Source organism: Cetorhinus maximus, chromosome 28, assembly GCF_964194155.1.
Source record: "Cetorhinus maximus chromosome 28, sCetMax3.hap1.1, whole genome shotgun sequence".
NCBI lineage: Eukaryota > Metazoa > Chordata > Chondrichthyes > Lamniformes > Cetorhinidae > Cetorhinus > Cetorhinus maximus.
Window position 1 is genome coordinate 14,055,934 of NC_135906.1, and position 16,306 is coordinate 14,072,239.

The 16,306-nt window shown below is 45.3% G+C and overlaps 1 protein-coding gene across 1 annotated transcript in view; it reads left to right on the forward strand.

Annotated features, from left to right (window-relative positions):
* LOC144668812 (adhesion G protein-coupled receptor E3-like) overlaps positions 1 to 14,631 on the forward strand; it is a 76,335-nt gene extending 61,704 nt beyond the window's left edge. The window contains exons 16-17 of the mRNA XM_078531186.1: positions 9,929 to 10,027; positions 13,098 to 14,631. Of these exons, the coding sequence (XP_078387312.1) occupies positions 9,929 to 10,027; positions 13,098 to 13,112 (114 nt within the window). The 3' untranslated portion in view covers positions 13,113 to 14,631. The remainder of the gene's footprint in view (positions 1 to 9,928; positions 10,028 to 13,097) is intronic.
* The last annotated feature ends 1,675 nt before the right edge of the window (positions 14,632 to 16,306 follow it).

The window sequence follows — 16,306 nt, forward strand, 5'->3', positions numbered from 1 at the left end:
TGATCATCTCTCTTTGTGAGCCTCACATTCATGTGATGTCAAACCTCACTCAAGATAGTTTCCGGACCCTTGTGTGATGTCAGGGAGATGTGTCAAAATCTTTATTGGAAGCGTGTGCTAAATAAATTTGTAACCCGTATTGTTTGCCGGACAACATTGTGTGAGGGCTGTTCAGCAGCCTTGAGGGACTGCAGTTATGTCTCCTCAATGGTAGTGCCAAAGCACAAGATCTAACGAGATGATGTATCTCCAACCATGCGCTAATCTCATTGGTCGCAGTAGTTTGTCAATAAGGTGGCCATGACTGCATCAAGTTCTTTGACACAGCGTTTGCGCTGTTGTGTCGACTTTTGCTTCCCAGCGTGTACGCATACAGGGTTCACTGCTGACCTTTTCAGAGATCATGGCCTGGTGAATCATGAGGGTTGAAGGTGCAAGTCAGAATACTGAACTTGTTCTCAAGGTGACTGGTAGTGATTCGCTTTCAGGGCAATGGCATAGCATTAAGGAACAGAATGAATGTGGCCAACTCCTGTTACCTTCACCTTACTCCTCCTGGAATCTTGTGGCAATTAATGTGCTTCCATGTTGGCATTGGCAAGTGGAAGCTGACCCTCATCTCCTTCTTCAGGTTCCTGGCTCTCCTGCTCTCCATCATCCAAGGAGCCCTCATCCTCCTCCACTTCTCGCTTTGGCAAGGGAGCCCCCCACGCCACTCCACTTTGAAATGCCAGGTTGTGAAAGGCGAAACATACCACGATTATGCAGGAGACCCTATCTGGAATGTACTGCAGAGCCCCACCTGCCCAAACATTGGAAGTGCATCTTCAGGATGCCAATGGTCTGCTCCATTATGGATTGTGTGGAGCTATGAGCTGCGTTGTACCTCTCCTCTGATGTACTCTGAGGACGACGCATCGGTGTCATGAGCCATCGCTTCAGCGGGTATCCCTTACCCACAAGCAGCCATCTCTATACATGCTGAGGCCCTTTGAATATATGAAGCACATGGGAGTGACTCAGGATGTGTGAGTCATGGGAACTCCCAGAGTACCTAGCGCAAATGTGCATTAAGTGTTTCCAATGATCATACACCAGTTGAACATTGATGGAGTGGAACACTTCACAGTTGATAAACATTAGGGGCTGATGCCATGGAGCCCTCAAAGCCACATGGGTTCAGTTGATTGTGCCCTGCACCCTAGGGAAGCCTGAGATAGCTATAAACCCATTTAATCTAGCAGCTTGGCTATCTTCATCAAGTGTGAACCTCACATATTGATGAGTCTCACTATAGAGGACATCTGTCACTTTCTTGATGCAGCTATGTGTGGTGGACTGTGAGATGCCACAAAGGTCCCCTGTGGATCCCTGGAATGATGCACAGGCAAAGAAATTGAGCACAGCGGTGACCTTCAGCTCCACTGGCAGGGCATGTCCACCCACTGCATGGGGGGTTAGATCCTCCTGCAGAATGTGGTGGATGTGATCCACCAGATCTCTGGCAAGCACAGATTTGCGCAGCATTGTCTCTCGCTCATCTGTGGATAGGAGAGTCTTCTCCGGTAAACCGGTTGAGCGAATTGCCTCCATGGTATGGGCCGATTCTCCTGTCCTCTGGTTCTTGCTGGGGCTCCCCTGAACCCTGGATCTCAGGTGGGGCCCCCTCCCAAAACTGCACTCAGCGGTCCCGGTTCCTTCTTCGCCTCCGCTATTCTATGAGAATTCTCAAGAAGACAGCATTGAGCCCAGGCTCCATTATTGTTTGCTCCTTCTCTCTGTGGACTGATAGATATAACAGATTAATGAATAACGGGGGAAAATAGTGAAGCTCATATTCGCCTCGAGGAGCTATTGTCCTGGTCTCATGCTGTGTCTATGCTACTATCCTTGTTGCTGATACAGCATTGCACCTGAGACACAAATTCACAGGTCAGGGTGACCAAGATGCCAACCCTGAGACTTAACATGTCAATACCTCAGAGGCTGGAAAAGGTTAAGGCATTAATGACAAGCGCCACCTTACCAAAATTACTCATCCAATCTCAGACCTGGCATATTGATTAAAGTTAACTTCCACATGGGTAAATGACTGGATACCCTTTGGCCCGTTATGCATGCCAATTGAAGAAAGCACGAGAGGCTTTCATGGATGATCTGCCAGATATGCAGCAGCTCTGCCTCCTTAACAGTTGCCTGCATTCCCAATTTACACTCCCATTCCCAATTTTGTGTGTTAATGCTGAAATGGAGCGATTTTAATGTGAAGCCAATGACCCCTGCAGTCTCTTGTTACTGCGCAGCAAAAGACATTGGCTCCAATAGCACCTTCTCAATTTTCCTATTTTCCTATTCTTCCCATTTTCTCTCAGCTCTGACTCCATTTCAATGTTCTGAGACATTTGAGGGTGCTCCCTGAAAGGGCCCCTTAGTCCAGCCATGCGCTCCTCCCACACTGCCTCTGACCCCTCCCGTGCAGAATCGTTTCTAGTTTCGATTTCAAACTGCCATTACTTCATTGATTCAAGATGGTGGTGTTTCATTTTTATTTTGAGACTAGAATTAACCCTCCCCCGTCAGTGTTCGGGTCTCTCCAATTTTCCTGGAACCTCATGACGTGCAGGTAGTTTCCTCCTGTCATTCTCCAGCCTCCCCCACTAACACTGGATCCCATTGTTATTGTGGTGAACATTCCAACCCTCCCGCCTGAAGCCATCACTGTTGACGTGCCCATGCCCCATGTAGACCTCACCTCTCCTCATCTAGAGGCTGTGTGCACAGTCATCTTCAGAGGAGACAGCCGCCCACCCTCCCCCTGCCGCCCAAGGAAGCTTCAAATACCCCCCACCAACCCTTTATTATGTTTTCCCTATTTATAGGCTGCAGATGCCTCCTCTAACCATGACTATCCCATGTGCAGCCCAGTATGGTGCCAGACAACCCAATGGCCATCAATTGTTAACACGTCCTGCACACTAAGCTGTGCCTTGTCCCAATTTAGCACACAGGTCTGCTCCTCCTGGGGCAGCAGTACGATGGGCGTGCCATGCATAGCCCGCTACACGCCAGGTCTGTCTCTTCTCTCTCACCCTGGCTGTGAGGTCCACAGAGCCCTAGGGCTGTTTCTACTCTCTCACTGCTACCTGTTGGCCCCAGGCCAGGAACTCCGACTATCTTTCAATGAGTTACCCAGTGCCCTCATAACTGATCACAATACTATCTCCCTTCCCCCGCAACCCATCCCTTCTCCATGAGTCTCTGTGCCACACTAATACACACTCCCGCTTCCTATTCCAGAGTCTGTGGACATCCCCTCCCATTCATACATTTGGAAGGGGAGACGATGGCGTAGTGGTATTGTCACTGGACTAGAGACCAAGGGTAATACTCTGGGGACCCAGGTTTGAATCCCACCACAGCAGATGGTGGAATTTGAATTCAATAAAAATCTGGAATTAAAAATCTGATGACCGTGAAACCATTGTCGATTGTTGTAAAAACCCACCTGGTTCACGAATGTCCTTTAGGGAAGGAAATCTGTTGTCCTTACCTGGTCTTGGTCTAAATGTGACTCCAGACCCACAGCAATGCCCCTCTGAAATGGCCTAGCAAGCCATTCAGTTGGAACAAACCGCTACAAAGTCACAAAAAAGGAATGAAACTGGATGGACCACCTGGCCTCGACCTAGACACTGGAAATGACAATGTCGACCCTGCGAAGTCCTCCTTATGAACATCTGGGGGCTAGTGCCAAAATTGGGAGAGTTATCTCACAGGCTAGTCAAGCAACAGCCTGACATAGTCATCCTCACGGGATCATACCTTACAGATAATGTCCCAGACTCCACCATCACCATCCAGAGGTGGCAGCACAATGGTATACAGTCGGGAGGGAGTTGCCCTCAACATCGACTCCAAACCCCATGAAGTCTCATGACATCAGATCAAACATGATTACCATGTACTGCCCTCCCTCAGCTGATGAATCAGTGTTCCTCCAAGTTGAACATCACTTGGAGGAAGCACTGAGGCCAGCAAGGGCACAGAATGTACTCTGGATGGGGGGCTTCAATGTCCATCACCAACAGTGGCTCGGTAGCACCACTACTAAACGAGCTGTTTGAGTCCTAAATGACGTAGCTGCTAGACTGGGTCTGCGGCAGGTGGTGAGGGAAAAACATACTTGACCTCATCCTCACCAACCTACCTACCTACTGCAGATACATCTGTCCATGACAGTATCAGTAGGAGCGACCACCACATTCATTGTGGAGACAAAGTCCTGCCTTCACATTAAGGATACCACCATGCTAAATGGGATAAATTTCGAACAGATCTAGCAACTCAAGTCTGGGCATCGATGAGGCGCTGTGAGCCATCAACAGCAGCAGAATTGTACTCAAACACAATCTGTAACCTCATGGCCCGGCATATCCTCCACTCTACCATTACCATCAAGCCAGGGGATCGACCCTGGTTCAATGAAGAGTGCAGGAGGGCATGCCAGGAGCAGCACCAGGCATACCTAAAAAGGTGTCAACCTCATGAAGCTCTCACACAGGACTACTTGTGTGCCAAACAGCATTAGCGGCAAGTGACAGAGCTAAGCGATCCCACAACCAACTGATCAGATCTAAGCTCTGCAGTCCTGCCACATCCAGTCGTGAATGGTGGTGGACAATTAAACAACTCACTGGAGGAGCAGGCTCCACAAATATCCCCATCTTCAATGATGGAGGAGCCCAGCACACCAGTGCAAAAAAAGATAAGGCTGAAGCATTCGCAACAATCTTCAGCCAAAAGTGCTGAGTGGATGATCCATCTCAGCCTCCTCCGGAGGTCCCCAGCATCACAGATGCCAGCCTTCAGCCAATTCAATTCACTCCACGTGATATCAACAAACGGCTGAAGGCACTGGATATTGCAAAGGCTATGGGCCCTGACAATATTCCGGCAATAGTACTGAAGATTTGTGCTCCAGAACTTGCCACGCCCCTAGCCAAACTGTTCCAGTACAGCTACAACACTGGCATCTACCTGGCTATGTGGAATATTACCCAGCTGTGTCCTGTACACAAAAAGCAGGAAAAATTCAACCCATCAGTCTACTCTCGATCATCAGTAAAGTAATGGAAGGGGTCATCAACAGTGCTATCAAGCGGCACTTGCTTAGCAATAACCTGCTCACGGATGCCCAGTTTGGGTTCCACAGGGCCACTCAGCTCCTGACCTCATTACAGCCTTGGTTCAAACATGGGCAAAAGAACTGAACTCCCGAGGTGAGGTGAGAGCGACTGCCCTTGACATCAAGGCAGCCTTTGACCGAGTGTGGCATCAAAGAGACCTGGAGTCAATGGGAATCAGGGGGAAAACTCTCCGCTGGTTGGAGTCATACCTTGTACAAAGGAAGGTGGTTGTTGTTGTTGGAAGTCAGTCATCTCAGCTCTAGGGCATCACTGCAGGAGTTCCTCAGGGTAGTGTCCTAGGCCCAACCATCTTCAACTGCTTCATCAATGACCTTCCTTCCATCATAAGGTCAGAAGTGGGAATGTTCGTTGATGATTGCACAATGTTCAGCACCATTTGCAATTCCTCAAATACTGAGGCAGTCCATGTCCGAATGCAGCAAGATCTGAACAATATCCAAGCTTGGGCTGACAAGTGGCAAATAACATTCGCGCCACACAAATGTCAGTCAATGACCATCTCCAAAAGGGAGAGAATCTAACCATCGCCCCTTGGTGTTCAATGGCATTACCATCACTGAATCCCCCACTATTAATGTCCTGGGGGTTACCATTGACCAGAAACTGAACTGGACTAGCCATATGTGTACATGGCTACAAGAGCAGGTCAGAGGCTAGGAATTGTGTGATGAGTAACTCACCTCCTGACTCCCCAAAGCCTGTCCACCATCTACAAGGCACAAGTCAGGAGTGTGAAGGAATACTCCCCACTTGCCTGGATGAGTGCAGCTCCCACAACACTGAACAAGCGGGACATCGTCCACCACATCCACAAACATTCACTCCCTCCACCACCGACGCACAGTAGCAGCAGTGTGTATCATCTACAAGATGCACTGCAGGAATTCATCAAGGTTCCTTAGACAGCACCATCCAAAGCCACGACCGCTACCACCTAGAAAGACAAGGGCAGCAGATAGATGGGAACACCACCACTTGGAAGTTCCCCTCCAAGTCACTCACCATCCTGACTTCGTAATATATTGCCTTTCCTTCACTGTCGCTGGGTCAAAATCCTGGAACTCCCTTCCTAATAGCACTGTGGGTGTACCAACACCACATGGACTGCAGCGGTTCAAGAAGTCAGCTCACCACCACTTCCTCAAGGGCAACTAGGGATGGTCAATAAATGCTGGCCCAGCCAGCGAAGCCCACATCCCATGAATGAGTAAAAAAAAAAATCCCTTCCACCCCCTTGTGTGTCTGCGTTTCAGTTTTCCTTATCAGGCTCCAGCTTCCCTTGGTCTCCCCTCTGCCTGCCATCATTCCCCCTCCCTCCACCCGCTTCCTACCCCTTTGCGCCCCCCCACATGTCTGTCCAACCCCCTACCCCTTTCCAACCCCTTTTCCCCCCTGTGTTTACATCAGTCCCCCCATCCCTAGCCACTTCCAACCCTTTGCCACCCTCCCCCAACCCCCGTCCGTGTGCCTGTCATCCTTCTCCACCCACTCCCCCGTCGCAATGCTGGGCTCTGTTTGAGGATTCAGCCCTGCCTGAGAGCCGCTGCACAGTGGCGTCCTCCCGGAATAGAGGGGTACTCACCAGGAGCAGACCAACCTTCCACCCCCAGCAGTGTGGCATTCCACTGGCATAACAAAACTGGGGCAGCGCAGTCACTGGTAGGCTTTGAAAGTTGCGAAGTTGCGAGTGAAGCGAGGGCTGACCGTTGCATGCCACTCATTTTCAAACATGAAACATTGGCATGACACAAGATTGGAAGGCAGCACGTAATTCCGGCAAGCAGCATATTTAATGAGCATTCATGAGATGGCAGCAAATGTAAATGGCGTTCGTGTCACTAGTCAGCGGGATACCCGACCTGCCATCAACCTGCCATTAAGGAGGTTAGGGATGAATTGCAAACTGTTTCCACGCCGATGGGAATCCGATTTTTAGGCTCTCTTCAGATTTTCCACAGCCGCCTGCCACAAAACCTGCCACAGGCAGGGTGGGAAAGTTCCACCCAAAGTGACTGTTTCAAGCTAATCAGGTACCCTTTTGTGCAATCAGGTCCTTTCACCCTTTTCCCTCTTTTCAAATGAGATGTTAAACTGAGGCTCCATCTGTCCTCTGAGATGGACCTAATATCCCATGGTACTATTTCAAAGACATACAGGGGAGTTATCTCCAGAGCCCTGACCAATATTTATCCCTCAATTAACATCACAAAAACAGATTATCTGGTCATTATTACCTTGCTGTTTGTGGGAGCTTGCTGTGCACAAATTGGCTGCTGTGTTTCCTACATTACAACAGTGACTACAGGTCAAAATTACATCATTGGCTGTGAAGTGCTTTGGTAGTCCTGAGGTCATGAAAGGCACCATAGAAATGTAAGTCTTTCTTTATTTCACGCAAACATCTCCAATCTTTTTGAACACTTCAGTGTTAAAATGGGCCTTTACAGAGGAGACCTGTAAGAAGCAGACAAAGTATAATTCATTGCAGGAAGTATCAGTCACAGGGTTTTGACCTGCATTATATAGAGAAATGAAGATTTACAAGTCCACAGTGCCGTTCACAATAACAGGTCAACCCAAAACACTTTACAGCCCATGTAGTATATTTTCACGATTAGGCTGGATTTTCCTTTTGATCAGGATCCTGATGTTGGAATTGAACGTGGTTCCTGAACTATACCTGTCGGGAATGGTCGTGACACAATTTTTGTAGGATTGACCCATTAATGACCAGAGGGCTCGCTCGCCATCTAACGAAGGATAGTGGGCAGGCTCTGGTCGCTAGAAGCCTTCCAGCATTGAGTGAGCTGCAGCCTGCCGATGCAGGTCAGGGAGAGGGCACCTAAAGATGAAGATGCCCTCTCAGCATCTTTCAGATAGTTAAAATTAAAAATGACCACAGCTTCCAGACCACCACTGTGTAGGGACAGGTCACGACTGCATCTATTTCAAAGTTGGCTGTGAGGAGGGTAGGGTGTTAAAAAAGTGATATGGAGTGCTGGCCCATGGTGGCCTTCTTTCACCGGCTGTATTTCGGTCACTATTAAGGAAGGGTGCACCTGTCAACATGATAATTCCACTTGGTGCAGCAGAGAGGCGTTCACAAGCCCCTGAATTGCCTTAATTTTCTACCTGCTGCTTGCAGGCAGGGAGCCATTGTACCTCTAACCTGGCTCCCATTCTCTCAGTTCCTTCGTCTCCATCACATCTGTTCTGATGATGCCACTTTCAAAAACAGTTCCTCTGACATGTCTGCCTTCTTCCTTAACCGAGGTTTTCCACCCACGGTGGTTGACAGGGCCCTCAACTGTGTCCGGCCCATCTCCCGCACTTTCCGCCCTCACACCTTCCTCTCCCTCCCAGAACCATGATAGGGTCCCCCTTGTCCTCACTTATCACCCCATCATCCTCTGCCATTTCTGCCAACTCCAGCATGATGCCATCACCAAACACATCTTCCCTTCACCCCCCCTGGTGGCTTTCCACAGGGATTGTTCCCTCCGGGACACCCTGGTCCACTCCTCCTTCACCCCCTACACCTCAACCCCCTCCCACAGCATCTTCCCATGCAACCGCAGAAGGTGCAACACCTGCCCCTTTACTTCCCCCCTCCTCACCGTCCAAGGGCCCAAACACTCCTTTCAAGTGAAGCAGCACTTCACTTACACTTCCCTCAATTTAGTCTACTGCATTCACTGCTCCCAATGCGGTCTCCTCTACACTGGAGAGACCAAATGCAGACTGGGTGACCACTTTGCAGAACACCTTCGTCTGTCCGCAAGCATGACTCAGACCTCCCTGTCACTTGCCATTTCAACACACCACCCTGCTCTCATGCCCACACGTCCGTCCTTGGCCTGCTGCAATGTTCCAGCGAAGCTCAACGCAAACTGGAGGAACATCTTCCAACTCGGCACTTTACAGCCTTCCGGACTTAATATTGATTTCAACAACTTCAGATCATGAACTCTCTCCTCCATCCCCACCCCTTTTCCGATCCCCCTTTTTCCAATAATATATAATCTTTTAAAAATATATTTTTCCTTTCCCACCTATTATTAAATTTATTTCGATCTATTGTTTTATCTCCACCTTTTAGCCCATTTCGATCCCTTCCCCCCACCCCACCCCCACTAGGGCCATCTGCCACTTGCTTGTCCTGCTTGCTACCCTTAATGTCCCCATTAGCACATCTTTTAGATAATATCACCATCGTCAACACCCCTTTGTCCTTTTGTCTATGACATCTTTGGCAATCTCTTCTTTGTCTCCACCTATCACTGGCCCTCTATCCAGCTCTACCTGTCCCACCCCCCTCTACCAGCTTATATTTCACCTCATTTCTCTATTTCCTTCGTTCTGATGAAGAGTCATACGGACTCGAAACATCAACTGTGTTCCTCTCCGCAGATGCTGAGTTTTTCCAGCTATTTTTATTTTTCTTTTTGTTTTTCATTGAAAATGGCCTGGAGGCGGGAAGATGCTAGCAATCGTGCATTCCGCTATCTCACAGCGATTTTTCAGCCGGCACACCTCCAGTCACAACCCATTGAACTTCGAAAGTTCAGCCCACTGTCTAGTCACTGTATACATTGACTATATTTAAATTCCATGTGATTTATACCAAGAGCAGGCTTAATCTGAACATTATTAAATTCCTAATTGTTTGCTTTCAGTTACATTTCACTAGATTACTGACTGTGTGTTGCATTGTTTCTTAGGTGAAGGCCGAGTATCGGAAATGGTTTGCCAGGATGTGTAAGGCAAATTACACGACGGCTTCACAGGACAATAATGTCAACACAATGACAGCTGTGTCGGTAAGTGGGTCTTGGCTGGCATCATAAAGTCTAGAATCACCCTGCAAGACATAACCATCTACCCCTGACAGCTTACTCAAATGTTCAGGCATGACAATTACGAGAAATAATGAGACAACTATCAAAGTTCAAATTAAGCATTAATGCCTTTACTAGGTTTGAATATTACAAGACACCCATTAATGATGCACTCATTAGTCACAAATATATTTCAAGAAATCATTTATACGATCACCCAGTGAGTGCTCATTGTATTGTTCATTAATTGACCAAGCTACCTGATTTAAGCATGAAATCACTCCTAGCAACAATTTTTATACCTTTCTTTTCAAGATGGACAGGATGCTTCATTGACAAGATCATATTATCCTATCAAAATCCACCTTAAGCTACAATTGTCCAATGAGGCATCTAATTCTTTGTTCAAACTACGATGTTAGAGGTGCCCTTGAAAATGTCTATCTGTTGAAACTTCCTCCAGTAATTTACCATGCCTTGTGAATGTTATAGATGCCTTCAAAATTTTTATCAGCAAACATAATAGCAGCTTTCTTTCTTGGTTACACAAACATGTTAGAACAACAGGACAATGAAGCAATCCAAGCGTCTTAAATTAATGACTTCTTTCAAATTGTTGCTTGGAGAATTAAAGAGTTTATCTGATAAAGCGTATATAAAAAAGGCTTCTACTTTCTCTACATTTCAAAGAAAGCCATCTCTGATGTCATCCGTCAACGTCAGTTTCTGCCACTCTCTCGCAGCTTTCAAAACGCTTTAGACTATTTGGCTCAGCCGAATTATCATTTTTTTAAAACATGTTCAGTCTTTTCAATCCCTTATTTTCATGTTTCCAAGCATCATGGCTCAATGTATTTTGTATACATAAAGCTTTTCCAAAGTTCTAACTAGGCATCAAAGCAAAACATAGCTTTGAAATATGTCTGTTTATTGGTTTCAGCCCAATATTACAGCATTTGCCTCTTTTGCAAACATTCCATAGCCTTAAAGCGTTACAGACCAATGCCTCTGTTTATCTGGAATGAGAAAATTGACCCTGCAGCTGTTAACAGGTTACTTTTAGTTTGTAAAGCCCTTTTGATCTTCATAAATGCATGCAGGTCACATTCAGTCAGTTTTCCTGATGCTCCTAGGTAGGATAGCTTCGTTAGTCTCAACTACAAATTTTGATTAGAAGTATGATTAAGTCACGTCAGATCAGAGGCTGGAAACTCTGTGACAAGTAACTCACCTCCTGACTCCCCAAAGCCTGTCCACCATGTTCAAAGCACATGTCAGGAGTGTGATGGAATATTCTCCATTTGCCTGGACGAGTGCATTTCCAATAATACTTATGAAACTCAACATCATCCAGAGCAAAGCAGCCCACCTGAACTATACCCCACCTACCATTTTAAACACTCTCCCTCCCTCCCGCATAGTGGCAACAGTAAGCACCATCGATAAGATGCACTGCTGCAATTCACCAAGCCTCCTGCGACAGCACATTCCAAACCCACAACCTTTACCACCTGAAGGACAAGGGATAGCAGACGCATGAGAACACCACTACCTGCAAGTTTCCCTCCAAACCAGACACCATCCTGACTTGGAACAATGTCGCCATTCCTTCACTTTTGCTAGGTCAAAATCCTGAACTCCCTTCCAAACAACACTGTGGGTGTACTTACACCACATGGACTACAGCAGTTTAAGAAAATGGCTCACCACCATCTTCTTAAGGGTCCTTTACATCCAATGAAGGAGTAAAAAAAAAGTCAATCAAAAATATTACAGCTTCTTACAGACCTCCATTAATCATTGGCACTTACATCCAAAATTCATCACTAAGGTAATCCAATGGGTGAGTACAGGTGAAGTATTCATTGATCTACTCAAAATAGTAGACCTACTTCACATGTTATAAGCATGCTTTTATTGTTATTGCATTGATGCATTGATGCCTACTGTGATGATGAATGCTTAGCACCATTCACCCAACATAGGTGGTGGTGAGAAGTACGAATGGTTTAAGTGGTTGAGACCATACACAGATTTTCCAGCCAATGTCATTTTAAAGCTGGTACTATCACATTTACTTAAATGGATTCACAGCAATTCAGGCTCTAAGCCTGCAGCCCTCGTGGACTTTGACCTGTTGTGCTGCAGGCATTGGCCCTTAACTCAGTTTCTCAATGGGAGTTCCAGTGCTTCCATCTTCTTTCTCTGTTTGTGTTCTCTTCTGACCAAATCCTATGCCCCAAGTTTGTTTCCTGGATCAGCATTAACTCACTGAACAGGATCATAAGAATTTGTTTTTCATTTTGTTGATGTTGGTTTTTAGGGGTTTTTGAGCCCCTAATTGTTATGGGAATGGACTAGCAAAAAGTTCAGTCATGAGACTAATTCAATGAGATAAAGTCAAAACAAGTTTATTAAGTTCTCCGATAAATAATCGCAATAAACTCAGACAGTGATTTACAGTCTAATACGGACTATACACTTCCCATGACTGGATGGGAATTGCACAATGACTTATTTTCTTGCAGCTTTTGGTCTTTGGGCTCTTCTTCTCTGTTTTTCTCTCTCTCTCTCTCTCTCGTCTCATGTTTTGTTTGTTCATGTCTTCATTTCTCCACTGCATAGATCTGGTTGGGAGGCCTTCTTTTATCCAATTAACCCCTCCTTCTCCCCAATCATTTTCAGCCTCGTGATGATCATGCTTTCCTTGACTAACCAGGAATACTTTATGTGGCTGTTGCTAACCTTATGTAATGCCCTTTACCATTGTATCGCAAGGCTTTTACATCCTATGGTTTCTTATCTTGTAGAGACAGACATCTACATTCCATTCTTACTCAAGCAGTTTTGCACAGACTGCCTTCAAGATCTCAGCTTTTTGTTACAGTAAGCAGCAAAACTTGAGATAATTTTCCCATGGTCATACTATCTTGGCATCATTCAATACTGTGGCCTATTTCCTAAGTTTTCCTACTCTACCATAACACCAAGACAAGTTCTTAATAAAGTTAGATAGTATTCAGGTTATTAACCTAATGATCTTACATTGTAGAGCTCACATCAATGATGAAGCTGCTCTTGTCACTGGCTGTGTGCTGTAGATCTAACGGATGAAGAAGTGAAGACCAAAATCATCTTTGCTGCAGCGATGAGAATTTTGTTCTTCTTGTCTTTGGTCTGGTATGTGATAGTTGTGGTTCTGGACTTACAGATAAGGCTGGAGGCGATACTATTAACCAACTGTATGTTTCATTTAACATTATGCTAACACTTTACAAGTCTATACACATTGCTCTACATGGAACTATTTCGCTTCATGCTCTGCTATCATGTGATGTTACGTCTCTGGTGATATAGACTATATATTTACATATTTAATGTGAACTCTTTATGGTATAAGAATGGACTTTTCAAAGATATTGGAACCATCCTGCACAGAAATACTTGGAAGTAACCATGGAAACAAGCTGTTCAGCCCAACCAGTTTGAGTCGGTGTTTACCCTCCATGAGAGAAAATTGTTCTAATCACATTTATCCACTTTATTCCAAACTTCCTTTCAACCCATTATCTTCAGCCACTTTTCGAACTTAATCTTGAATGTTGCTGTCTTCTCCGCCTCAAACACTAACCTTGCTAGTCAATCCCACATAGTCCTCAGTGTGAAGGTGTTACTCCTGCCCTCGATTTTAAATCTCTTACATTTAATCCTATATCTATCAACCTCTCAACTGCTGGAAACAGTATCATTCTATCTAATCTGTCCTTTCAAAATTTCAAACAGTTCAATCATGTGAAGATAGGAACAGCAGGAAGCTGTTCAGCCCCTCAAGCCTGCTCTGCCATTCAGTTAGATCATGGCTGATACTGCACCTTCACTCCACTTATCTGCTTTTTTCATGTCTCATCAAGCCCTTAGTCAACAACAATCTATTGAACTCAGTATTGAAAATTTCAATTGGTCACCAGTATCCACAGCCTTGCTTTGTGTTAAAAAAAAAACTCCCTGATTTCAGTCCTAAATGACTGAGCTCAATTTCACAACTCCTCAGAAACTGAAACAGTTCATGTCCACATGCAGCAAGACCTGGACAACTTTCAGGTTTGGACAGATAAGCGGTAATAACATTCACATCACACTAGTGCCAGGCAAACATTATCTTCAACTAGAGAGAATTTAACCATCTCCTCTTGACATCCAATGTGTCCAACACATCATACGTGTATGATTTAAAGCATTAACATATTTCTTTGACCTCGATTTTAATTTCGTCTGGTTTCTACCTGGAATGGATTAAAATGGAGTATTGGAGAGGGGATTTAACCACTCCATCTCACTCCCAGCTGTCTGACTGCAGTCAATTTTAACTTGCTGGCTGGGAGCTCTTTTCTTACATTACAACAATGACGACACTTCAAAAACTACTTAATTGGCTGTAAAGTGCTTTGCAATGTCTTGTGCTCATTAAAGATGCTATAAAAATGTAAGTTCTTTTTTCATGGTGAATGTATTTACTAAAGTTGTCAATTAACACAGAACACCTCTTAGCAGTGACCTAACACCTAGTATGTCCCTAATAACTGTAGGCTACTATGGGAGGGACGGTCTTATGAATAATTAATACGATAGATAATCACCCGCCACCTAAACAAATCAGAAACTGATCATCCGCAACCTAAACGAATCAGAAACTGATCATCCACCACCTAAACAAATCAGGAACTGATCATCCGCAACCTAAATGAATCAGAAACTGATCATCCGCCACCTAAACGAATCAGAAACTGATCATCCGCCACCTAAAGAAATCAGAAACTGATCATCCCCGCCTAAACGAATCAGAAACTGATCATCCGCCACCTAAAGAAATCAGAAACTGATCATCCCCGCCTAAACGAATCAGAAACTGATCATCCCCCACCTAAACAAATCAGAAACTGATCATCCGCCACCTAAACGAATCAGAAACTGATCATCCCCCGCCTAAACAAATCAGAAACTGATCATCCCCCACCTAAACAAATCAGAAACTGATCATCCGCAACCTAAACAAATCAGAAACTGATCATCCGCAACCTAAATGAATCAGAAACTGATCATCCCCCGCCTAAACAAATCAGAAACTGATCATCCGCAACCTAAATGAATCAGAAACTGATCATCCCCCACCTAAACAAATCAGAAACTGATCATCCCCCACCTAAATGAATCAGAAACTGATCATCCCCCACCTAAAGAAATCAGAAACTGATCATCCCCCACCTAAACAAATCAGAAACTGATCATCCCCCACCTAAACAAATCAGAAACTGATCATCCCCCACCTAAAGAAATCAGAAACTGATCATCCCCCACCTAAAGAAATCAGAAACTGATCATCCCCCACCTAAACAAATCAGAAACTGATCATCCCCCACCTAAACAAATCAGAAACTGATCATCCCCCACCTAAAGAAATCAGAAACTGATCATCCCCCACCTAAAGAAATCAGAAACTGATCATCCCCCACCTAAACGAATCAGAAACTGATCATCCGCCACCTAAACAAATCAGAAACTGATCATCCGCCACCTAAATGAATCAGAAACTGATCATCCGCCACCTAAAGAAATCAGAAACTGATCATCCCCCACCTAAATGAATCAGAAACTGATCATCCCCCACCTAAAGAAATCAGAAACTGATCATCCCCCACCTAAACAAATCAGAAACTGATCATCCCCCACCTAAACAAATCAGAAACTGATCATCCCCCACCTAAACAAATCAGAAACTGATCATCCCCCACCTAAAGAAATCAGAAACTGATCATCCCCCACCTAAACAAATCAGAAACTGATCATCCCCCACCTAAACAAATCAGAACCTGATCATGCACAAGTCATGCACATGGGCTGTGGTTTCAAAAGAGTTAAAAAGCATCAGCTTTGAGCTATCAGGTGCGCTGAATTTAAAGACTGAACTGAAGGCTGCTTTCCAGTTGGAACAGAAGATCACAACACTCGAGAAACAGAGAGAGAGAGGGAGAGAAGACCACATGTTGCCTTGAATTAGGCAGCAAGAACCGTATTAAGCCAGCAAAGTCGCTGCCTAGCTTTGTTAAGTATCACTTCTGTTGCTTAATAAATGTTTCCTGACTTACTTCACTAGATTGTCTCCCATTTCCTGAATGGTCAAAGTCTCTAAAGAACAAATTTATATTGAGTAAGTGGATTTGGAGGTTAAACACCCACAAAACATACAAGCCACTTTACAGAAAT